We start from the raw sequence: 23,859 nt of genomic DNA on the forward strand, positions 1-23,859 counted from the left end.
CCTGCTTTCTTTCTTTCATTCATTCTTTTTTTTTTTTTTTTTTGTCGGCCCCCCCCCCAAAACGTTTCTCCCGGATGTAATTTATTGGATGCCTCGTCAACCCACTCTCATGGCGCCGCAGTTTATTTTTATAGAACGCAGCCGTTTTCATGTTCTTTGACTTGCACTGAGAGCTTCATGTACATGTGTCCAGTTATTATCAAGCATTAAATATGTACTCCGAAGGATTTTTTGTGCTTTTCGTCTGCGGCTACCGGTTTCGAAAAGTCCGTTTCAGCCCTCTTTGTACTTGGAGATCATTTCTACCGACATTATGAACGGTAGGAAACTGGAAATGGCTTCTCGGGCGTTTCGGTTCCGACAGGCCGGAAGTCTACCGGAAGTGACGTAACTCGACAATTTTTTTGGAACCACAATCTTTATTGATCAAGTTCAATTACAAATCACGGAAAACTCAACGAACAAGTTAATTATCAGTGGCGTTCCGTCAGGGCCAGCAAAACCTTCTCTGCTGGTCTAAACATTCTCAGGAAAGTAAATTGAATCAGTTTACTTTTCTGAGAATAACATTAATTGAATGTGTTATTTTATTTTCATAAATATGTCAACAACATGATTGTCTGTATTCTTTACGTCACATTATTTCCACTTAGTCGACTGGTTTATTTCAAATAACATTGAAAGCCACTCGATAAATAACTTCTTTATTATGCTAGCGTTTTTAACCAATCCTATTTCAGCTAGCTTGTGTCAAGTCAACTAAACTTGCTGGGGGCCTGCAGATTAAACAGAGCAGGTCCCTCCCCGTGCTTCTGTAAAGGAACGGAAACAGTCAGCTTGCAATAGCCAATCAGATCACGAGTCTGCCCCGACCTTACGTCGCCGCCGGACGTGCGTGTTCGGTGATTGGATGAGCGCCTGCTAGAGGGAGCTGTTGCTGCATTTTCACCCAAAATGGCCGAAGGAGACGACGTCGATCTGGTTCCAGGACTACTTTCCACACAATTTTCAAGACGGACCTTCCACTGGATTTACCAATTTAAGTTATTTTACCATGTGGCAAGGAAACATCAGTTTATTTGACATTTCTTCTTATTATTTTATTTATTTAGTATTAATGGTCACGAAATAAAATGAGATACAAAAAAAATGTATCAAATAAATCAAATTTGGACAGTACGCCCACTTGTGCGCGGAAAAAGGGATCGCTACGTTTGGAGTTGTTTGAAACTCCAAAATAAAACCACCCTGTTTTGCGTTGTTGTTTTCTTTGCTCCTGAAGCTGAAAACAGGGAGGGGGGCGGACGGGGGGAAGGCCTCACGCTCGGCTGCATTCGGTTTCGCCATTAGATGACGTGCCATCGTAAAACGCAGATAAAGGACGAAAAATCAATCAAATGCCAGAATGAGGAGGCAAGAAATAAAAATGACAATCAATGAAGGGCTCTGGAGGGAGTGTTTGTGTGTGTGTGTGTGTGTGTGTGTGTGTGTGTGTTTCACCCGAACACAAACCTGCTCCAGCCAACTTTGACTGGCAAATCAATGTGCGCACCATTCAAACATTTAATAATGTCCATAGTTACAACCATTACTTTAGGCTTTATAAATTCAAGGTGTCAAAGGTCATCTACAATTGTCGTGATGAGAGAAAATTGGTAAAAAAAATAAAACCTACAAAATGTTTGTAGTTTATCTGTTCTCTTATTACACAGTGTATACAGTTTACGTTGAAAAAAAATGCTTTTTAAAAAGTCGTTTTCCAGACTCGGAACGGATTTTTTAAAAATACATTGATTATAATGGGAAACATGGTTTGGGTTTTCAAACGGCCTTCTGGAATGGATTCTGGTCCAAAACCGAGGTTTGACTGTATATATACATACATACTGTATATATATGAGAATATTTGATAAAGTGTTGGAGGCGCTCAACACGAAGAAGAATGAGAAGGAGGTGGTTTGTCCTCCCTCCCATCCCAGCGGCTGCTCTTTGGCCCTTTCCCCTCTCAAGTCACTCAAGCGGAATGAACGGGAGCCGAGTGATGTTTGCTCGTGCGCATTTTGAGCAATCACACGCTGAGCCGCGGCTGGCGAGGAGAAGCTGCCGCCTTGCCGGGCCGACGAGGATGCGTCGCGACAATTTGTCAACAAAATACGGCTTTCCGTTACGGGATGATGATGAAAAGGTGAGTGTTGTTTTTGATATTGTCAGCCAAAGTCCTGTTAGCTTTCTGTTCACACCCCCCCCCCTCCCAAAAAAAAAACCCAAATGTGCTTCCAAAAGTATCTAAAAAAGTTTCCCAGAATGTTCCTGTCTGACTCAGGAAGCTAACGAGACAGAAGGCGCTGGAATATTTCGCTCCGATTTCGACTCATTGATCATGTCAGTGGACGGTGCGGCGTGCTGAACCGTGGTTAGAGATGTAAATGCATCGGGTGAGGCGGGTGGGAAGAGTCGGTCCGGAATGGGGGGGTAGCGGCAAAAAACGGGTTTAGCCACCGCGTGACGTACGTCCCGCGTTTTGAACCGCGGCACAACCGGCGGCCGGTCGCCCGATCCTGGCGTACGGCGCCAGGGCTCGGTCGGGTGGAGCAGCATCCCCGGCCGCTTTCTTGCCGTCACGACATCCACTGGATTTATCCTCCTCGCCCCCCCAGGTGGCCTCTGCCGCAGGAACGCACAAACCAAGACTTGCTCCAGTCTCACGCAGCTCTCCGAGACCGAGACCAGGTTTTTAGGAATCGAGATCCAGTCGAGACCGAGACGGAGACAAGCCGAGACTGCAGCCAAACCAAGACCGGGACCAGATCGAGGCAGGTGACAAGAAATCCGTCGCAACGCCGCTTGAAGTTATTACGTGCGTGAAGTCGATCAGTGCTGGTCCGGAGCGATCTTGACGGAAAAACACGAATCCAAGACCGAGACCTTCGAAATGCAGTCTTGAGACCAAGACTGCCCTTTTGTTTCTCAACCCTACGCAGAGGTTGGACTGGATTCATTTGCTTTTCTGGGAGGGAACAGGAACGCAAGCATTTTATTTGCCCAATCAGGCTCCGGCACCTGAAAGGATCCCGGCATCGATTGCTTCAGATCATTGGGAACGGTCCACGGGGGGGTGTCCCTCTGAAAGGCCATGGGCGTTGCCAACACCTACACTGTGGTGTTCGCCTGCACGTGCGGCGTGATCCTGGGCGTGGGACTGGGGGCCAACCTGCTGGTCTTCTCCTTGTTCGCCAAGTCCAAGTCCCTGCGCAAGAACCAGCTGGACCTCCTGCTGCTCAGCATGTCGCTCGCCGACTTCCTCACCCTGCTGCTCATCCCCTTCACCCTGCACTCGGCCGTCAGCCACTCGTGGCCCACGGACGAGGTGTCCTGCAAGGTCTACCAGTTCCTGCTGGCCTTCGGCCTGGCGGCCAGCACCTACTCGCTGTGCGCCGTGTCGGCGGCTCGCGCCATGATCATCACCAACCCCTACCGGCCTCCGGCCGCCGACCTGGTGGTGGGCATGTTCGCGCTGGTCTGGGCCCTGAGCTTCGTCATCAGTCTGCCCCTGCGCATGTTCGCCACCAAGGAGAGCCTGGGCCCCGGCCTGGACGGCTTCACCTTCTGCCTGCCCACCATCCAGGAGCACCACTACCAAGTGGTCCTGAGCCAGTTTGTGCTCCTCTACTTCATCCCCATGCTGGTCATCGCCTTCAACTACGTCCGCCTGGCCCTGTTTCTCCGCAAGAGTCCGGCCATGTCGGCGTCGGGCGCCCGCAACACGCGGCGGGCCTCGCTGATGGTGTTCCTGGCCGCCGCCACCTTCTCGGCCTGCTGGCTGCCCGGCTACGTCCTGGAGCTCTGCGTCTACCTGGGCCTCTACCGCCACGGGGGCGCCTGGGAGATCTTCTACTTCACCTGCACGGTCCTGCAGTACCTGCACCCGTGCGTCAACCCCGTGCTCTACGTGCTGCTGGCCAAGCGCCACCGCCGCGGGACGGCGGCCCGGCTCTTCGGACGCCACCGCAACAGAGTGCGGCCGCAGGTCACCAGTCTCTCTGCGGACAGTTTTTAGACCCGGTCTTTGGAACTTTTATTTGCCGCTCCTTCAACCGCCGGACGCTTCGGAGGCAAGGACCTCCTTTGCCGAGTGGCTCTACCGGATGTAAAGAGCCAAGTAGGATTGGGAAAGTGTTTTTGCAAAAGTCTGCACACCTTATCACCGGCGGAAGCGTGGTGTGAATATCGACTGCTACTTTCCAACCCTCTCACGGGTTAGCGTAGCACCCCCGTGGCAAACAGCGGTTCAGTGTCATGCCTTTTCAATTTAGATGAGTGACACAACCTTTCTAATTTTAGATGGATGCTAAGCTAACAGTCCGCCGTCGAACAGCGAGGCCGCGGCAATTTGCGTATTGCAACCTTCCTACCCGTCAAGTCACGACTGCGTCGCTCGACGGCAAGCAAAGCAAACAAGTCATTGCCGCTGCTAACTGGCTCCAAATTGAAAGTCACCGCTGTCAAATATAACCGAGGCCGACGTGCTCGCCAGCCAGCCTCCTCCCGCCCACCCCCAAAAGCAGCGGCGCTCGACTAAATTTGCGTTCAAAGCCCCGCCCCCGGCGCAAAATGTCAAGCGAAGTCTGCGGCTTCCCCGCGAGACCGCATTCTTGACACGCCGCTCCCGGAGCGAGTGGCAGAAAAATAGTTGCGGCCACACGTGCCGCCGCTGCCGCGAACTGGTCGCGCCGCCGCGTGCGGCCGTTTTATTTATAGGACTCCCTCAAAGTCGCTGCCTCGGGGACGGCGTCGGGTTACAGCGCCGCGGAAAGCTGAAAATACAACACGCAACGTCGGCCCGGCCAAATCCCTCCTTTTGGAAAGAGTGTCCATTTTCAGCGCCCGGGTCACGGAGCGCAATTGCGACCGCATGACGTCTTAGCCGCTGAATGCGAGATGTGCACCTCGGACTTCGGCTGAAACAGCTGTTCGGGCAAAAAGAACACAGCTGGCAGAGTTAGCGGGGGGGGTGGCGGGGGGCACGCAAAAACACTCACACACACACTGTATCTGCGACTGCCTCCCCTTTCTCCGGTGAGCACTTTGAAGTCGTCAGTGGTTCCTTTAGTCAGAACGATCCTCCATTCAGCGTCCCCAGTTGCTCCCGAATGCCGCCGCCCGCCTCTTTCACTGGAGCTCATAGGAGGGAGCGCCTCACTCCGACTCTCTTTGTTTTCCATTTATCTTGAAATGGCCTGGCCCCACCTTACCCCCCCCCCCCCCCACCCCCACCCCCCTTGCCCAATAAACGTTGGTCAAGGCCCCTTGCTGGCCATCTTTCAAACTCGTCATTTTTATTCTTTGGCTTTGGACTCCGCATGAGACCCGATTTTGAGTTGGTTGATTTTGATTTTGATTTTGTGCTTTCTACTGTCTGTCATGTTCATTTCTGGTTTGTTGTCTGAATTCGTTTTGCTCCGCGCACAGCACGTTGTTATGCCGCGCACGGGTGTTTTCTAGTGCACTCAAAATACACTTGAGTAAAAGCAAGATGGTAAAAATAGCATCGGACGAGGTCAAAAGTAACCATCCGCAAACGCAACCTTGCCCGTCTCTGGTCCTCCCTCCCCCCCCCCCCCCCCCCCCGGCACGTATCAAGCGCGCAAGCGCGACATCATCCGCTAAAAGCGGCCGAGGCTTCATCGAAGCCTGGAAGGCTAATCCGGGAGGCAGGGCGTGTGACCAGGATATGGCCAAGGAAGCCCGCCCCCTCTCAGACGGGACGCCTCGTTAGCCGACAGCGTCAAAGTGGGGGTTGGGGGGTGGGGGGGCTCGACCGAAGCGATGACAGCATGCTAAAAGTGGCAAAGAAGTGACACCGCTGGGTCATATTGTGTTCCAACAAGACTGGGGGTGTCCTGCATCGAGAAGCGCTCGCATTGTATACGTCGCGTCATTCCGTGCGCGTCTACACGTATGGAAGCCTGCAGGGAAATGCGCGCCGGCAGCAAAGCCGACACGCGCCATACAAAGTAACATGGCTCGTTCTATACAGGGGATAAAGAATGCATCTATTTGTCTGCATGTGTTGCTGCACTCTTTCCGCTTCAATAGCTTTCCGTTTCACGTCGATGCTAACTTTGCCGGCCCGTCCGTGACGTTTCGCGCTCTTCGGAGCATTGAACTCCACCGACTGATCGCAAGCGAAGCGACGTCGTCGTTTCATTTCAGTCAAAGTCCTCATGAAATAAATAAAAGTATCAGATGGACACAGCGAAGCAAAAACTTTGGAATGAGCGTGTGACCGAGGACCCTCAATTTAACACGCCTGCCGCGCGGCGGATTCCGAATCGCGTGTCCGTGCCGGGGCTTGTTTGTTTTTTTGGTTTCCTCGGGGACGGAGGCTCAACGTGAGCCAGACGCTCCCTTTGCGCTCGCTGGCATCATCGCTCGCGCACTTGAGCGCCTCTTGTTCTGTCGCCTTGCGCTTGGAGTTAGCTTGCGCGCGCACACGCGCGGCCTATTGGACTCTTAAGATGGCTTTTCGAATGGCTGACTGACTGACTGCCCCGCGCGATTGTCCCGAGCTGAGCCGATCCAGCAACCGGTCAGGGACAAACTTTTAGCCGTCAACGGCCCCGGGCTTCCCGAAGAAGACGGCGTGGCCCCCCTTGCGTCTCGAGTATCCGTCGAGCCAGCATTTTCCACCGCCGCAGTTGACGCCTGGCGGCGTTTTAGCTTCTTTTGGCCACATTAAATATAAGCTGAGCGTGGCGCTGGCGACGCTCCCGTTTCTTCAAGTGTGAGCGAGGGGACACCAAGCGGGTTCCCCCTCGCGACAGGAATAGCACCGTGATTTCATGAATGAGGGGCTGGCGATCAGAGAGGAGCTCATTTGTCACTGGGGGGTCCGGACAAACCCGAACGGGAAACGGGCGGCTGCGGAGCAGACGCAGGGTCGGTCAAAAGAGCCTGGAAAGCGGCGGCCTCCGCGTTGACCGCAGTGAAGTGTCGGAGGGACGGCAGCGCAGGCGGCCGGCGTCATCCGGTCTTCCGACTCGGGGAGGGCCGCGCGCTTTAAAATGGTGCGAACGCCATAGCCGCCTCCGGCCATTGGCGCGGCTCGTGCGAGGGGCGGATCTGTCCGACGCGGCCGGGCGGGCTTTAATCCGACGGGAGGACCGCGCGGATCCGACGGCGCGGTGCCGCGGCGACGGGCTCCTTTCCGCCGGGGGACCTGACGGGACCCGCCGCGATCCGCATGAGAAAGGACGCTTGAGAGGTGACCCTGGGAAGGGGTGAAAAGATGACGGCGCTGCCCGAGGAGAACCGCGAGCGGACCGCGGCGCTCGCCCCCTTAGCGGCGGATGAGCCGCAGGAGCAGGAACGCAGCGAGAGGGTGGTCATCAACGTGTCGGGCCTGCGCTTCGAGACCCAACTGAAGACTCTGTCGCGCTTCCCCGCCACCCTCCTGGGGGATCCCCGCAAACGCATGCGCTTCTTCGACCCGCTGAGGAACGAGTACTTCTTCGACAGGAACAGGGCCAGCTTCGACGCCATCTTGTACTACTACCAGTCCGGGGGGAGGCTACGCCGGCCGGCGAGCGTCCCCGTGGATATTTTCCTGGAGGAGATCAAGTTCTACGAATTTGACGAGGAGACGGTGGAGCTTTTCCGAGACGACGAGGGTCTGACGAGGGAGGAGGAGCGAGCGCTGCCCAAAAACCAGTTCCAGAGGCAGCTCTGGCTCCTGTTTGAGTATCCCGAAAGTTCCGGACCCGCTCGGATCATCGCCATCGTCTCGGTGATGGTGATCCTGATCTCCATCATCATTTTTTGCTTGGAGACCTTGCCCGAGTTCCGGGAGGTCCCGGCCTCGGCGGCGTCGGCGGCGCAGGAGCCCCGCGCCAACGGCAGCGCTCACGGGAAAGCGCGCAGCCCCTTCACGGACCCCTTCTTCATGGTGGAAACGCTCTGCGTGGTGTGGTTCTCCTTCGAGTTCACCATGAGGTTCCTGTCCTGCCCCAGCAAGGCGGCCTTCTTCAAGAACATCATGAACATCATCGACGTGGTGGCCATCGCGCCCTACTTCATCACGCTGGGGCTGGACCTGGCCGAGCACCAGGGCGGCAGCCAGCAGGCCGCCTCGCTGGCCATCCTGCGGGTCATCCGCCTGGTCCGGGTTTTTCGCATTTTTAAGCTCTCCAGACACTCCAAGGGTCTTCAGATCCTCGGGCAGACCCTCCACGCCAGCCTCCGGGAGCTGGGCCTCTTGATTTTCTTCCTGATCATCGGCGTGGTCCTCTTCTCCAGTTCCGTGTATTTCGCCGAAGCCGAGGACCCCGAATCGGGCTTCTCCAGCATCCCCGACGCCTTCTGGTGGGCGGTGGTGACCATGACCACGGTGGGCTACGGGGACATGTGCCCCAGCACCATGGGGGGCAAGTTTGTGGGGTCCTTGTGCGCCATCGCCGGCGTGCTGACCATCGCTCTGCCGGTGCCCGTCATCGTCTCCAACTTCAACTACTTCTACCACCGGGAGAAGGACGAGGAGGATCGGCCGCAGTACGTGCACGTGACCTGCGGACAGCCGCAGACCTCGTCCGCCGACTTTGTTTCCCTCCAAAGCGAGCGCTCGCAGTCCAATAGCGAGTCCTACCAGGAGGACGACCGGGAGAGCCTGACCCGGATCCAGATCTACTGACCGACGTCTGATGGCAACGGGTAAGTCGCTCACCCGCATAAAAAAGCAAACCCTTGCGTACGTGCGGCTCGGCGTTCGGTAGTCGGCCATTTTGAAAACAAAAAAACCCTCAACTAGCTGCGGCACGATAACCTCGGCATTCCGCCGTCCCGCGATTGGTTGGTCAGAGGGAGACGAGTTCCATGAGTAGCCGAGTACGGTTCAGAGTCTGCAGCTGTGCCACGACGGGTCTGGACTGCAGGCGTCCGTGTACCTTTCGGGATGAACGCCGCCTGCACGGCTGCGTGCGTTGCCGTCGACCGTGACGTGGCCCCGTACCAGTAATGGTGTTGGCTTTCGAACTATGCGCACAGAACCGTTTGGACACCCCCCCCCCACCCCCAAACCCCCACCCCCTTAAAAAAAGTGTAGAATATGTCAGCTGACAAGCTCATCTGTTTGTGTGTTTGTTCTTACAGGCAAAGATGCTGGAGCTTGCCACTTTCTTGTGATCCATCGAGATGTCTCACGAGAAGAACAATCGGACAAATTTGCCGAAATGGATGATAAAAAAAAACTGTGGGGTGGGGGCTGAAAGATTGTTGTAAATATTTTCTACTTTTTGGCGCAGCTTGCCTTCACGCGGGGCAAGAAGGTTCGGCGCACGCTGCGGAGGATGGCCGTTGTAAATGTCTTGGTACATAGTATTTATTTTTTTTTAGCCTGTACGTGAACTTAATTTAATCTTTTTTTTAATAAATAAATGCTCGGGCATGAGGGACATCATGTTGGCGCGTGTGTCCAATCAGCCTTCGGCGTTCTGTGTTGCCGGGTTCAAACCCTCTGCTGAGGTCCTTCACAAGCAAATGCGCAGGCCCAAGTAACACAAAGTCAATTAGCAGATGAGGAAAGTGACGTCAACAAAAAAGGTCACCCCCCCCCAAAAAAAAAATCCAGATTCTGCTCACGAGCTTGTTCTGAGCGGCAACGTTTAAAAAGCAAGACATCCTGCCCTCTAGCGGGAGAGCCTGGAATTGCTCCCCGTGCAGCTCCACTTCAGGGCGCGAGTGGCCCCAAATTGGGGGAGGGCCAATCCACTTTGAAATGGCACATTTTTTTTTTTGCCACCCATTTTCGTCGAGGCTTTTTGCGCTGAGTCAGCAGGACACCCCCCCACATGAACGCGCGGGGTCGCCTTTGTGTGCTGCAGCCCCTGCTGGCGCCGCGATGCATGTGCAACGGCGCACACACACACGGACTGAGAACTTGTGCTCATGTTGCTTTTGAGAGTCGCTCTGCATTGCGTCGAAAGCTCCAACTCCCTCCCCCCCTCCCTCTCTCCCTTCCTCTCCCCCCTCCCATCCGCATCCATCCATCCGCGCGTCCACTTGCGTGTAAAAACGCCGCAGAGGAAACGCGGGGCTCGTCTTTCGCCCTGTTTTCATCCTCCGCCAATCCCCCCCCCCCTCCCTCCACCATCCCCCCCGCCCGCCCCCGAGCCGTGGATGGGATTCTGCTCACTCGCTGGCTTTCCTCCGGTTTCTGCTGATGTCTCGATAACGTCAAGGGCTGGCGTATGGCTCCTTTAATGTAGCAGCCCCCCCACAGCACCCCCCCCCCCGAACACACACACACACCCAACACCACCCGCTTCCATCCTACACGTCCCCCCCCCTCCCTCCCCTTTCGAAAGCCGCCACATCTCCTCCCGCAGTGCACCGTGAGGGAGCTGCAGCCTGCCTCCTCCTCCGGCGGCGTCCCGACAGCCATGTGATGCTTCGCTTTGCTCCTTTCTTCTTCTTCTTCTTCTTCTTCTTCTTCTTGTCGTTGTTGTTGTTGTTTTTTTCCGCCGCCATCCCTCGACCGGACGGGAGCTGACAAAGCCAAACGCTTCACATGGGTGCTTGGACCAGAGCGCAAGACGACGCGTGGGAGAGCAGCACCTCATCCGCCAACGTCAGCCGGAGGTAAGACGCCGGCCGCGCTCAAGTCGCGGACCCCCCACCCCCCGAAGGTTTTGCCTGCGCGCCGACAAAAACAACCGCGCAAACCGACGGGATGCGTCAAAAAAAAAAAACCCAACAACTGCCCTTTGAGTGGCGTCGTGCCTCCGAGCTGCTGCGGTGACGACGCGAGCCGAGTGACGGCGACACTTTGGGAAAAGCTGCGCGCGTGCACGCGGAGGCGCCGAGCTAATTGAGCCTGAGCGAAGGAAGTCAATAAATGGAGAAAATGCTGAGCAGGCAGATATCTTTCTGCGTTCCCTGTTTGATCCCATTATCCCCCCCCCCCCCCCGGCCCTGCCCCCCCCCTCTCTCTCCCTCTCTCTCAGCGCTGTTGGAGAGCGGCAATGGTCAAGTCAGCGAGAACCGCAGTGGAGCCGCACTGAGGCAAATTCAGCCAAGCAGCCCCTCGCGCGCCGGGGGTGGGGGGCCGCCGCAAGCACTTTAAGGGGAGCGGGAAGCCCAGAAGGTTCTCATCGGCCCCCGACGCCTGCGAGCCGTTAACCCCCCCCCTCAAAAAAAAAAAATCCTAATCCTAACTATGACGGTGGTCTCGGGGGACAACGCGGACGAGTCCTCGGCGGCGGCGGCGGGCCACCCCCAGGACACCTACCGGCCCCCCGAGCACGAGGAGCACGAGTGCTGCGAGAGGGTGGTGATCAACATCGCCGGGCTGCGCTTCGAGACGCAGCTCAAGACCCTGTCCCAGTTCCCGGAGACGCTGCTGGGCGACCCCAAGAAGCGCATGCGCTACTTCGACCCCCTGCGCAACGAGTACTTCTTCGACCGCAACCGGCCCAGCTTCGACGCCATCCTCTACTACTACCAGTCCGGGGGCCGGCTGCGGAGGCCCGTCAACGTGCCCCTGGACATGTTCTCGGAGGAGATCAAGTTCTACGAGCTGGGGGCGGACGCCATGGAGCGCTTCCGCGAGGACGAGGGCTTCATCCGCGAGGAGGAGCGGCCCCTGCCCGACAAGGAGTTCCAGCGGCAGATCTGGCTCCTCTTCGAGCACCCGGAGAGCTCGGGGCCGGCCCGCGGCATCGCCATCGTCTCGGTCACCGTCATCCTGGTCTCCATCGTCATCTTCTGCCTGGAGACGCTGCCGCAGCTCAAGGAGGAGCCGGCGGGCCGGCCGGCCGAGGGCGCCGTCAACGGCACGGCCCCCGCCCGCCGCAAGCCCGGCGTCCTGGCCGACCCCTTCTTCGTGGTGGAGACCCTGTGCATCATCTGGTTCTCCTTCGAGCTGATGGTGCGCTTCCTGGCGTGCCCCAGCAAGCCGGCCTTCTTCCGCAACATGATGAACACCATCGACATCGTGGCCATCATCCCCTACTTCATCACGCTGGGCACGGAGCTGGCCGAGGACCCCGACGCCGAGGGGGTGGGCGAGCAGGCCACCTCGCTGGCCATCCTCAGGGTGATCCGTCTGGTGCGGGTCTTTCGCATCTTCAAGCTGTCGCGCCACTCCAAGGGCCTGCAGATCCTGGGCCAGACCCTCAAGGCCAGCATGCGCGAGCTGGGCCTGCTCATCTTCTTCCTCTTCATCGGCGTCATCCTCTTCTCCAGCGCCGTCTACTTCGCCGAGGCTGAGGAGAAGGAGTCCTACTTCACCAGCATCCCCGACGCCTTCTGGTGGGCGGTGGTCTCCATGACCACGGTGGGCTACGGCGACATGGTGCCGGTCACCATCGGGGGCAAGATCGTGGGCTCGCTGTGCGCCATCGCCGGCGTGCTGACCATCGCGCTGCCGGTGCCCGTCATCGTCTCCAACTTCAACTACTTCTACCACCGCGAGACCGAGGGCGAGGAGCAGGCCCAGCTGCTCAACGTCAGCGAGCCCGAGCTGCCGTCCGAGGCCGACCTCGGCCGCCGCGGCTCCTCGCCGCTCTGCAAGTCCGACTACGTGGAGATCCGCGGCGGCGGCGAGCTCAACAACAGCATCGACAACTTCCGCGAGGCCAACCTCAGAACTGGCAACTGCGTCAACGGCAACAAGCTGCTCACCGACGTCTAGGCGCCCGGAAGAAGCTTGGAGTAGACCCCGCTTTAGATGTTAGGCTCATCCATTCCGCTACCCCTCCCCCGAACCGAAGAAGCATGGCGTACGCCGCTCGGCGCTAGGATGCGGAGCGTACTCTGGTCTCATCGGGCGATGCCACGCATGGAATACGGAGATCCCTCGCGGCGGAAAGGATCCGGGCCGCTCCCGCTCCGCTTTCTCGACCAAAACCGGATTCGGAAAAGATGGCCGCCGGGATCGCCCGCTTTCCGCACGTCTTGGGAAAGGTTCCGCCGTAGCATGAGAAAAGCCAACCCGCCTTCCCGCTCGACGGAACTCGGGCCGCGTATTTAATGCATGACGCGAGTAAGCGGCTCGTCGCAACTCAGGCGCTCCGCAGTGTCCTTTTTTTTCCGGTCAGGGAAGCGGCGCGCCGTATCCGAAGCCAGCTTAGCCACTTTATCCGGTCCCGGTCGGCGTTTTTGAACCGTGGCGTAAGCGGGAAGGGCGCAGCGCATGAGCCCGAGTCCCGCTTGGGCCAGAACCTCGGCTTCATCTTTCCGCGCATCAGGTTAGCTTTTGGGGACGACGCGCGCGCTCGGAATCCTTCGCACAGGAGTCGCTAGTGCCTTTAATTGCGCGCGCCAGGGGCGGCGGAGGCCGCCGGAGCTCATCCGCCGTCGGGAGGGAAAGGAGACTGAAACGGCTTTTGGCTCGGTGACGAGTGAAAAGGGAAGACTTGCAAGGTCGCCGCCATTGTTCCTTCATGCCCGCTTGCTTTTGCTTTCCCGCTTGCCTTCGTTGGCTCGCTGGCTGGCGTTTGTGCTGCGGCCAATCCAAACAGGGTCTCTACCTCAGTCAGGTCCTCGCCAACTTGCTCTCCCTCCTTCCTTCCTTCAGGTACTTCCCCTTTGCCGCCTTCCATCTGTCCTTCTTTTTTCCTTTGCTTTCTTTCTCAGCTTCCTTCCGTCTCTCCTTCTTTTCTTGCATCACACTCCCTCCCTTCTGTGACTTTGTTCTTCGCTACCTTCCTTCCTTCCCTCCCTCCTTCCTTTCTTCCTTCATTGCTTCTTTCTCTCACTCCTTCCATCACTCATCACTTCCTTCTTTCTCCCTCCCTTCCTTCCTTCATCCTTTTGTCCTTCCTTCCCTCCTTCCTTGTTTCCTTCCTTCCCTTCTTCCTCTTCTCCTAGCGTGTTTCCTTCCTTCCTTCCTTCCTTTCTTCCTTCCCACCCCCCTCGACCCCTCTCCTTCCTTCCTTCAGTCCTTTCTTTCTCTCCCACCTTCCTTCCTTATTTCCTTCCTTCCCGCCTTCCTCTTCTCCTTTTGTGTTTCCTTCCTTCCTTCCTTCCTTCCTTCCTTGTTTCCTTCCTTCCCTCCTTCCTCTTCTCCTTTCGTGTTTCCTTCCTTCCTTCCTTGTTTCCTTCCTTCCCTCCTTCCTCTTCTCCTTTCGTGTTTCCTTCCTTCCTTCCTTCCTTCCTTTCTTCCTTCCCACCCCCTCCACCCCTCTCCTTCCTTCAGTCCTTTCTTTCTCTCCCACCTTCCCTCCTTGTTTCCTTCCTTCCCTCCTTCCTCTTCTCCTTTCGTGTTTCCTTCCTTCCTTCCTTCCTTCCTTCCTTCCTTCCTTCCTTCCTTCCTTCCTTCCTTTCTTCCTTCCCACCCCTCTCCTTCCTTCCTTCAGTCCTTTCTTTCTCTCCCACCTCCCTTCCCTTCCTTCCTTGTTTCCTTCCTTCCCTCCTTCCTCTTCTCCTTTCGTGTTTCCTTCCTTCCTTCCTTCCTTCCTTTCTTCCTTCCCACCCCCTCCACCCCTCTCCTTCCTTCAGTCCTTTCTTTCTCTCCCACCTTCCCTCCTTGTTTCCTTCCTTCCCTCCTTCCTCTTCTCCTTTCGTGTTTCCTTCCTTCCTTCCTTCCTTCCTTCCTTTCTTCCTTCCCACCCCTCTCCTTCCTTCCTTCAGTCCTTTCTTTCTCTCCCACCTCCCTTCCCTTCCTTCCTTGTTTCCTTCCTTCCCTCCTTCCTCTTCTCCTTTCGTGTTTCCTTCCTTCCTTCCTTCCTTCCTTTCTTCCTTCCCACCCCCTCCACCCCTCTCCTTCCTTCAGTCCTTTCTTTCTCTCCCACCTTCCCTCCTTGTTTCCTTCCTTCCCTCCTTCCTCTTCTCCTTTCGTGTTTCCTTCCTTCCTTCCTTCCTTCAGTCCTTTCTTTCTCTCCCACCTCCCTTCCCTTCCTTCCTTGTTTCCTTCCTTCCCTCCTTCCTCTTCTCCTTGCGTGTTTCCTTCTTTCCTTCCTTCCTTTCTTCCTTCCCACTCTCCTTCCTTCCTTCAGTCCTTTCTTTCTCTCCCACCTCCCTTCGCATATCGCTTCCTTCCCTCCCTTCTCCCCTCCTTCGGCGTCTCCTCCTTTCCTTCCTTCAGCCATAACTCTGCAAACTCTGCAGTCGTGCAATATTGAACGCGAGCGTCCCAAAGTATCATGGCCTTCACACGAGCACTTAAGGAGGGAAAAAAAGTCCAAAAGTGAAAGCAGCGCCTCCTCCTCCTCCTCCTCCGCTTTTTCTTTGTTTTTGTCCCGGACGCAAGGCACAATCTGAACGTTGATTTGGAGACGGATGACTCTGACTCTCCATCCTGAGGAACTCTTTCCGACGTTTGTTGGACTGTGTGTGACACACGCGCACACAAGCGCACACATTTGCACGCGCACGCACACGCACACACACGCGCACGATGGCTTGACATCCTTCACCGAAGCTCTCGGGGCATTAAAGTGCACACCAGAGTGCGCACTTTGCACACGCTTTTGATTTTGGCCTGTACAGTTTGTCATTTTGAGGAATGAGCTTCTTTTTCCCTCCTCATCGCTTTTCTCCAGCCCTTCAATTTGCTACTTTTTGCTTTTTTTTTTTTCGGGGGGGTGGAGGGGGGGGGGGGATTTTGTACTTTTGTAGCTCTGCTTTTGAACCGTTGCAGATCCGACTCACGGCGGCGGCGCCGAGGCTGGAACTTCACGCCATGAACATCATCAATTGGGGCAAAATTCTTTTGGGGTCAAATTTGGGGTCACGTACGCATCGTTGAATGTTCCGATTCTTTTCAATTTGAGCCGCGCTTCCCGGTGGACTTCCAAACTGGGCCGAGCTTGAACTTGGCGGCGTCAGAGCCCCCCCCCCCCCCCCCCCCCCCTCAGCCAAAAACACGCTCATATGAGTCAATGAGTTCCGATCAAAGACATTGAATGGAATGCCTTCTCTTTTCAAATGCGTTTCGCTGGACTTTGACTTTGCACACTTTTTTCATTGAAAATGGCCGTCGGGTTGTTATTTTTGGCGCGCCGCCCTCGTTCCATGAATGATGTGTTTCTTTCTTTGCACATCATCTGTATTTCTCCCACATATTGCCTGCTCTTGTTTTATTTGATACCTTTTGTGATATTCATGAAATTAGGGGAATGTTAAAAGATTTTTTTTTACAGCATTCTTCTGTCAATCTCCCCCCCCCCCCCCCCCATTTAGAAAGAGCGGTGGAACGGTGGGCCACCGGTTAGCACGACCACCCCACGGGGCAGAGGTGCGAGGTTCGATTCCGGCTCCGGCCTCCCCCCGTGTGAAGTTGGCATGTTCCGGCCGTGCCTGCGTGGGTTTTCTCCGGGTACTCGGCTTTTCTCCCGCGTTCCAAAAACATGCACGGCAGGCTGATTGAACGCTCCAAACGGTCCCTCGGTGTGATTGTGAGCGCGGATGGGCTGGCAACCGGTTCAGGGTGTCCCCTACCTACTGCCCGAAGGCACCTGGGATAAGCTGCGGCGCGCCCCCGTGACCTTTATGAGCATAAAGCCGATTGGAGAACGCATGGATGGATGGTGTGTGTGTGTGTGGGGAGGGGGGGGGTGAGAGAGATCAATCAAAACAGCTGGATTGCTGCAGTTTTCTTTGAAGGTCTTGCTCCAGGATGCCATTTAGACTTCAAGGCTTTTTTTTTCAGTATTGTCAGCCGGATACAGTTTTGGGCTTCCAGCTGTATCGCCAACCTTTGCACTGTATCGCTGACTCGGACGCGATCAACCTTGCACAAGTGGCAACGGAGCGACCGCTCCTTCTTGCCCCCCCCCCCCCCCCCTTCGGCGGCGGACCTTTGAATGGTGCTATGCGTCCACCTCCCCTCAACAAAACATGCACTCGGAACAGCAATAGCTTGTGTCGCCGATGTTGTACTTGACTGTGCGTGTGCGTGCGTGTAAAATAGGTGGAAAGCAGTCAAACGTGGCTGCAAAATCACTGATTTGCAAAATCACGGACACGTTTTGCCAGGAGAGTTGAGCCACCGAGAGCCGGATTTCAACTTTCATGGCTGCAAACGAATCTCGGAGTGAGCACTTTTTTGTTTTTTTCTCAGTTTGACATTTCGGCCCACAAGTGGAGCACAGAAAGGATCGTTTAAAGCAGCTGAAAGAAGAAAAACGGACCGAGTCTTTGAACCTCGCCTATTTCGTGGCCGCCCGGAGTGCCCCCCCCCCCCTTCATTTCACCGCTCCCTTGCTGACGTGCGATGGTGAACTGGCGAAAACGCACACGGGGCTTCGACAAAATTAAGCTAGCTCTTATTAGCACTGTTAGCAAGGCGCCGTTAGCCACCGCCGCGACCTCGCTATCGGGACTTTTTGGGAACAGGAAGGCGACCGCCATAGCGCTATAAGATGAAGTTTCCTTTTTTGGAATGTACTATCAATTCAAAATCCAAACCAGGCAATAAATGTATCAAGCAGAGACGTCGCGGATTCTGTGTGGCCTCTGAATTGTCTCAGCTGCGTTTGCTTTGGTTTTGGCGGTAGGGGGCTGGGGGGGTGATTTTCGGGAGGTGGAGACTGTCGTCTTATCAAGTCAGGCACACGTGAGTCCAGCTGTCGTGTTAATGTGGATAACTTTTATTGAGCTTTCCCGAAGCGTTTATTCTCTCTCCAGTCACTTTCTCGTCTCCCGCTCTCGACGCACACTCATGACGTAGTCGCCCCGCGACTCTATCGTCAAGCTGTACACAATTACACCACAGAGACGACGCCAGCACACTTCCAGAAAAGTCGGTGCTCTCGCCCGCCTTCCGTTTTATTTTATTTATTTTTATTGCTTGCAAGACTAGAAAACTATTGGATGAAAGTAAGACTTTGAGGCGGGGGTACATCATCGGTGGGTGCTCAGGCAAATTTCAACTTTCGACACGAGCGTAATGACTCAGACGGACAGCAGATGGGGCCATTGAATCGTATATTCTCACTGAAAAATGCACTTTTCTGCTTGACATGCTTTGGGGGGGGGGGGGTAATAAAAAATGATCCGTTTTCTCCGCTTTGTCGTCAGAAAGCCGTGTTTTGGGCAACACCAAGCCGCGTTCTATGTCAGGTAAGTTAAGATCTTTCCCTCAGAGGGCCGTTCCGACAGTAAAACCAAACAAGTGTTTCATCATCACATCCAATTCTTGTACCCAGAAATGGACGAATAACTCGTTTTGAAATCAGTCAACTATTCCTTTGTTGCTTGTACGAGTGAGTGTAAAGAAGCTAACAAAAGGATTGCAATATCTCGTTTCTTTCACGTGACAATTTGACATTTTGCTACATTTTGTCGGAAGGGTCATGGAAGTTGTCACGCACAATTTGCTTTCGCCTGTCAGTGCTTGTGTGGAACTATTGGCGGTGGGGGTGACAATTCAACGCATAGTTTCACCATTCACATCCCTCAACTCGACTTTGAACAATGGGCAATCTGATTGGAATTTCCCTTAAAATGGGGACGCCCCCCCCCCCGAAAAAAACGACCTTACAATAATGGCACACGAGTCTGAAGATGGCATTCGTGCTGTGACTAAAACCGCGAGTACAGTACTTCAAATTACGGGCGCGAATGATGTCTCGCTATGGCTTTGTGAGTCCTGAACTACAACTCCCATGAGCCTCCGGGAACCCGGAAGCGCGGAGCATTTGACGCGTTTCGCAGAGTTAGCGTGGAAGCAGCTGGCGGCCTCTCGAGAGGAACTCCAATTGCGTCTTGACGTACCGGCATGCTTTGCTTCACGCTTTCCTTTTAAAACTTGCGTTCCGGCGAGCCGCCATGGGCACCGTTGGCGCCATTCTTTTGGTTTTTGTCGGATGTTGTAGCAACGTGGTTTCTCTCGAGCTGCTTGTGAGGTTAGTGCCACGCACACGACTTGCTGCACTTTCGACTATGCACTGCAGCCCAAAAGCGAATCGTTCCAACGGGGTGCTGCGCGCGGTACCTCCATTTTCGATCCGATCAATGACGTCATTGATCAATCGGTAATTTGTGACATGACAAGCGATCATTTGGGGGTTTTTTGCATAAAAACTAAACTATCCGGCGATCCGAGTCCTCCCGTCGGGTCATTCCCTCAAAGTCGCGTAGACCACCGGGTTACCCTTAGCCCAGCTTTTTGTTTTTGACTCCCCAGGGAGTTTCCAGGATGCGGCAACATCGTCACGTTCGCGCAGTTTGTGTTCATCGCGTTGGAGGGATTCATCTTCGAGGCGCGTTTGGGCACCAAGAAGCCCGCCATCCCCATCGGGTGAGCCTCTCCAAACCGTCGCCGCCCGGCGTGCGTCGCAGTTGGCGTGACCTCGTCTTTCCGTCTCTCCCCCCCCCCCTCCCCACCCCAGCAACTATGTGATCATGGTGACCATGTTCTTCACGGTCAGCGTGATCAACAACTACGCTCTCAACTTCAACATTGCCATGCCGCTCCACATGATCTTCAGATCGGTAAGAAAATGCGCGAGACCTTCCGGCTCCAATTTCTGCGCGCGAATCGTCGTCACGGCGGAGACATTTCGGACCAGTCGTGATTATGATCGATCCGATATGGCTTCACAGTTGAAAAATCAATTCTGTGGAGTTTGATTTTGATGCCGCTTCAAATGTGCCGACTCCAAAAGTTTTTTTCCCTCCGCAATCCTCCATTCGGCATCCCCAGCGGCTCCACAATGCCGCCACTCACCTCTTGACCGGCACTCGCGCATCACTCCTCCTCCGGCGGCTCTTCTTCTTCTTCTTCTTCGCTGGCTCCTGATTTTGGAGTTCTTTTGAAAAATCGCTTATTGGTTTTCAAATCTTGGAATAACCTGGCCCCGCCTTCCCTCAACGGGAATAATCGATCGTCCGACAGCGTCGATTGATTTCTGGACCTGCCCGCTAGCTAGTTTAACAGTAGCGCGATGAAAGTCAAGTTGAGCTTTTTGACGTATTCCAATGGAGCGGCATCGAAGCAAGCGCTTTCAATTCTGATGCGGGGGTGTGGGGGCCGCGCGGGGGGGTCATTGCAGGGCTCTCTCATCGCCAACATGGTCCTGGGCATCGTCCTCCTGAAGAAAAGGTGGGCGCCCCTCACGCTTTCCTCCCTCGCGCTTGCCTCGCAGAATCTTTGAGGGGGGGGGGGAATCTCGGCTTTTGCTCTCTCCGCAGGTATTCGGCCAGCAAATATTTGTCCATCGCCTTGGTCTCCGCCGGCATCTTCATCTGCACCGTCATGTCCGCCAAGCAAGTGGTGAGTCGGCCGACGCGGCGGGAGCGTCGCAGTGCCTTTGCCGACTTTTTTTTGTCTTGCGTTTGTGCAGAATGTGGCCGGCGAGGGCCGGGAGGAGCGAGGCCTCTACGCCTTCGCGCGTTGGCTCGTCGGTGAGATCGCCCGCCACGCGACTCCAAACAAACGTCCAGCCGTACCTTTGACTTCACTTTGCGCTTTGTTCCGCGACCGAGCTCGCGTTTTCGACGTGTTTGTGTCAAATCGCGATATGGGCCGGCCTTCCGGCGTTTGTCCCGCCCACCCACCCGACGGACGAATCGGATCGTCCCTTTGTCCATCCAGGAATCGGCATGTTGACCTTTGCTCTGATCGCGTCGGCGCGCATGGGAATTTTCCAGGAGACGCTCTACAAGAAGTACGGCAAGCACTCCAAAGAGGCGCTTTTTTATAACGTGAGTACTCTGGGACCGCCTTCCTTGCTCTCGCCCCCCCCCCCCCCCTTATTTTTTTTAAAGCCGCATTTGTGTGTGTGTGTCCCTTGCAGCACTTCCTGCCTCTGCCGGGCTTCCTGCTCCTCTCCACGGACATCTACAACCACTGCGTCCTCTTCAGTCAGAGCAGTGAGTGGCGCACACCCGCCGCCGGCATGGCTTTCAGATGCTTTTCGAGTCGTCGGCATTTCATTTACATTTTATCCTCATTCATTCATTCATTCATGCATGAATGAATGAATTTATCCTGAATCAGTTGCCAGCACACACAGACCGCATGCACACTCACACTCGGGGACAATTTGGAGTGTTCCATCCGCCTGCCGTGCATGTTTTTGGCACGCGGGAGGAAACCCGAATACCCGGAGAAAAGCCACGCAGGCACCGGGAGAACATGCAAAAACGCCACACGGGAAGCATTCAAGCATCCGCCGCCTTCCCACGCAGCAAACATCGGCGCGTGTAAAACACACCGTACCTTCTTATCTCGTCTGCTAGCTTGATGCTACTGCGCGGGCTAGCTGAAATGAGCGTAGGTTTGACGCTAAAGCTTCTTAGCGACTGCCATTTCATGTCCGGGGTTTTCTGACGCGGCTTTTGCCGACGTCTTCCCTCGGCAGCGCCGGTGCTGGTTCCGCTGGTCCGACTGAACGTTCCGGTCATGTGGCTCTACCTCCTGGTCAACGTGGTCACGCAGTATCCTTTTCTCGCCGTGCCTGCCGCCCGCTTTTCCCGCCCGTTGTCCCGTCTGCCTTTAACCGCCGTCGCTCAGGTACGTGTGCATCCGCGGCGTGTTCATCCTGACCACCGAGTGCGCCTCGCTCACCGTCACCCTGGTGGTGACGCTGAGAAAGTTCCTCAGCCTCATCTTCTCCATCGCGTACTTCCAAAACCCCTTCACGGCGTGGCACTGGGCGGGCACGGCCGTGGTCTTCGCCGGCACGCTGCTCTACACCGAGGTGTGGAGCGACATCGCTGCGGCCAGGAAGAAGGACGAGTGACGGCGTGGACGGGGAACGCTTTTACATTTTTTGCTGGCGGCGAGTACAAGTCGTTTGTTGCTGTACCTGGGCAGAGTTTGTTTTTTGTTCTTCAGGTTTCTCTACTTGGCTTGAGTATTTATTTTTAGGACCGCATTTTACTCTTGCTCCCTCCGTTTTGAAAAGAGATGCGTGTACGTTCAGTTCCGCAGTCAAAGTAGCGTTGTTGCTTTTTACGGTTTTGTTTTGCTAGCGTAGAAATCAAGCAAACATGAGCTACATGCAACCTCATTTGGTTTCCTCATCTCAAGTCGTAAAAGAGGGGAACTTATAAAAAATGGTGTTGTGTGTAATTGGTCATACAATTGCAATGTTGCTTTTGTATCTTTAGAGTACTTTTTTTAACGGTATGTCTGTCTGCCTTGGATCTTTCTCGGACAGCTGTTTTGAACCATGATTTTTGTTGTTGTTGTTGTTGTTAGCGGTTCTCACCAAAGTAAACGACACCATGTTTTAAAAAAAAAGCGGCATTTTTGTTCCACGCTATGACTCATTGACCGCAACAACATGAGGACTACTTAAGTGAAACAGTCCTATTGTTGATCTAGTTTGCAGCCAAATGGAAGCACCGCGAAAAGAAGAGAATTGACTTTGGGGACTACATTAAAACTCCGATGTGAATGTAGCTCGATGCTTCTTGGCCTGAGCGATCACCGCCGATAGGAGCTGACGGTTCAAATTGTGGAATTCGCATCGTGTCCACGCCAGATAGCTCAGGTTGGCCGAGATATACAGGAGCTTTTCGCATCTTTCAATGAATCTCGCCACTTGTGATTTGTGGTCATGATGTTCAAAATGTAATAAAAGCACATCCTTTGGGAGCATAAATTCGGGGTTTTCCCTCAATGAATTGGGGCGGAAAGGCAAAGACGCCAAAGGACCAATCGGGAGCCGCGAGATCGAGTGACTTGCCCTCCGGACCAATAGCAGCCACTATTTAAGTTACTTCCTTGTCACTATGGGCGGGAGGGCCAAACACCAATAAGCAAGTGTGATGTTGGGTCGTTCTCAAGAGTCTCGACCAATGGGAGCCAACGTTACTCTTCTTCGTCGTTGTGAGGGGAGTGGCAGCTGGCCTGGGTTGTTTTGAAAATAAAAATAAAAAAAACATTTCGCCGTGACAGTCGTTCTGATTCAAGTCGCCGGTGTGGATTCCATCACTCACGGAGCTCCCCACGGTGACGTGCAAGGCGGAAGCGTTACTTTAGTGGAGCGCATTCGGTTGAGCGGACGAGCCATTTGTTAAATGGTACAAGTTTCTCCTTGTGCTATTCGCAGATTGTTTTTGTAGTTAACGATAGAAGCTGAAATTCACTTAAAAACTACGTTTAAAAAAACCCCCATTTACGTTTTAAAATGAATACTTGGAGAAAGGCTCCACTACTGTTTCACAGCAAACAATTTCATATCCAGGAAAGTTGACTGGCGAGTGCCCAAAGTTCTGCAGATGGAAATGCTCCCAGATATTGCGGTCATCGTGACCCTTTGACGCAGCGACGCACACAAACAACCGAGGACAAATACTCAGCGACTCCGGAATTCTTCTGATGCTTTGTGACTTACTCTTCTCACACGCCAATTGGGAAAAGGAACGCGGGAGTCTGATGTGGTCGCGGGGCGGCAGGTGCCAAGCAGCGACTCACGGCGGAGGCATCTCAGCCGGCAGTCTTTGGCATTCCTCAGCCGTGACTGCGAAGCGGCCTTGCAATCCCGCACGTCCGGCCTCTCGACCCGGCCCTCGGGCTGCGCGCGCGCTTCCCTTCCCGCTCGTTCGTTCCCCCGAGGCTGAGTCAGACGACCGCAACGTGACTCGCTTTGACTGGAGCACCGGGCACGCGGCAGGAAGCGGCTGCGGGCAGTGAGTCACTCGCTGGGCTCCTCGTCCTCATCCTGGAACGCCAGTGGCCAAGCAGAAGATAGAGAGACAGATACCGTTCATGGAGATGACCCCACTCCTCTCTCTTCCCTCATCAGTACGGCGCTAATTGTGGTTATTCCTCACTGAGGATCAAGAATATATGACTTGACTACTCAAACGTCTGTATTTTTAATTTGCGCTCAAAATTCGAGTGCCACGACAGGGACGCCATTTAGCATTAGCAAGTGGACCGAGAAACGAAGCTACCTAGCGGTTTTA

At 54.8% G+C, this 23,859-nt stretch overlaps 4 protein-coding genes across 4 annotated transcripts; all 4 read left to right on the forward strand.

The window, feature by feature from the left end:
• Nucleotides 1–3,119: 3,119 nt before the first annotated feature.
• On the forward strand, nucleotides 3,120–4,342 carry LOC127598260 (galanin receptor 2a-like). Its single transcript, XM_052061938.1, has one exon. It carries the CDS (start codon nucleotides 3,134–3,136, stop codon nucleotides 4,055–4,057), a length of 924 nt encoding a protein of 307 aa, XP_051917898.1. The 5' UTR covers nucleotides 3,120–3,133; the 3' UTR covers nucleotides 4,058–4,342.
• A 2,485-nt stretch (nucleotides 4,343–6,827) lies between these two features.
• On the forward strand, nucleotides 6,828–9,417 carry LOC127598256 (shaker-related potassium channel tsha2-like). Its single transcript, XM_052061935.1, has 2 exons — nucleotides 6,828–8,706; nucleotides 9,145–9,417. Exon 1 carries the CDS (start codon nucleotides 7,289–7,291, stop codon nucleotides 8,684–8,686), a length of 1,398 nt encoding a protein of 465 aa, XP_051917895.1. The 5' UTR covers nucleotides 6,828–7,288; the 3' UTR covers nucleotides 8,687–8,706; nucleotides 9,145–9,417.
• A 1,076-nt stretch (nucleotides 9,418–10,493) lies between these two features.
• LOC127598255 (potassium voltage-gated channel subfamily A member 1-like) lies at nucleotides 10,494–12,853 on the forward strand. The gene is made up of 2 exons (XM_052061934.1): nucleotides 10,494–10,632; nucleotides 10,998–12,853. Exon 2 carries the CDS (start codon nucleotides 11,210–11,212, stop codon nucleotides 12,683–12,685), a length of 1,476 nt encoding a protein of 491 aa, XP_051917894.1. The 5' UTR covers nucleotides 10,494–10,632; nucleotides 10,998–11,209; the 3' UTR covers nucleotides 12,686–12,853.
• A 5,805-nt stretch (nucleotides 12,854–18,658) lies between these two features.
• Nucleotides 18,659–22,165, forward strand: LOC127598259 (UDP-xylose and UDP-N-acetylglucosamine transporter-like). The gene is made up of 10 exons (XM_052061937.1): nucleotides 18,659–18,842; nucleotides 19,124–19,237; nucleotides 19,329–19,431; nucleotides 19,992–20,041; nucleotides 20,131–20,212; nucleotides 20,283–20,343; nucleotides 20,534–20,643; nucleotides 20,736–20,811; nucleotides 21,303–21,378; nucleotides 21,455–22,165. The coding sequence occupies exons 1-10, from the start codon at nucleotides 18,766–18,768 to the stop codon at nucleotides 21,681–21,683; spliced, it is 978 nt and encodes a 325-aa protein (XP_051917897.1). The 5' UTR covers nucleotides 18,659–18,765; the 3' UTR covers nucleotides 21,684–22,165.
• Nucleotides 22,166–23,859: the final 1,694 nt, after the last annotated feature.

The sequence above is a fragment of the Hippocampus zosterae genome, chromosome 3, assembly GCF_025434085.1.
Source record: "Hippocampus zosterae strain Florida chromosome 3, ASM2543408v3, whole genome shotgun sequence".
NCBI classification, from domain to species: domain Eukaryota; kingdom Metazoa; phylum Chordata; class Actinopteri; order Syngnathiformes; family Syngnathidae; genus Hippocampus; species Hippocampus zosterae.

Excerpts from the sequence above, each read along its gene's own strand:
- LOC127598255 (XM_052061934.1), top strand. The coding sequence starts at position 11,210 with ATGACGGTGGTCTCGGGGGACAACGCGGACGAGTCCTCGGCGGCGGCG.
- LOC127598260 (XM_052061938.1), top strand. The coding sequence starts at position 3,134 with ATGGGCGTTGCCAACACCTACACTGTGGTGTTCGCCTGCACGTGCGGC.
- LOC127598259 (XM_052061937.1), top strand. The coding sequence starts at position 18,766 with ATGGGCACCGTTGGCGCCATTCTTTTGGTTTTTGTCGGATGTTGTAGC. Across the intron at positions 20,644-20,735 it reads AAGAGGCGCTTTTTTATAAC|CACTTCCTGCCTCTGCCGGG; the intron begins GTGAGTACTCTG and ends TGTCCCTTGCAG. Across the intron at positions 21,379-21,454 it reads CTGGTCAACGTGGTCACGCA|GTACGTGTGCATCCGCGGCG; the intron begins GTATCCTTTTCT and ends GCCGTCGCTCAG.
- LOC127598256 (XM_052061935.1), top strand. The coding sequence starts at position 7,289 with ATGACGGCGCTGCCCGAGGAGAACCGCGAGCGGACCGCGGCGCTCGCC.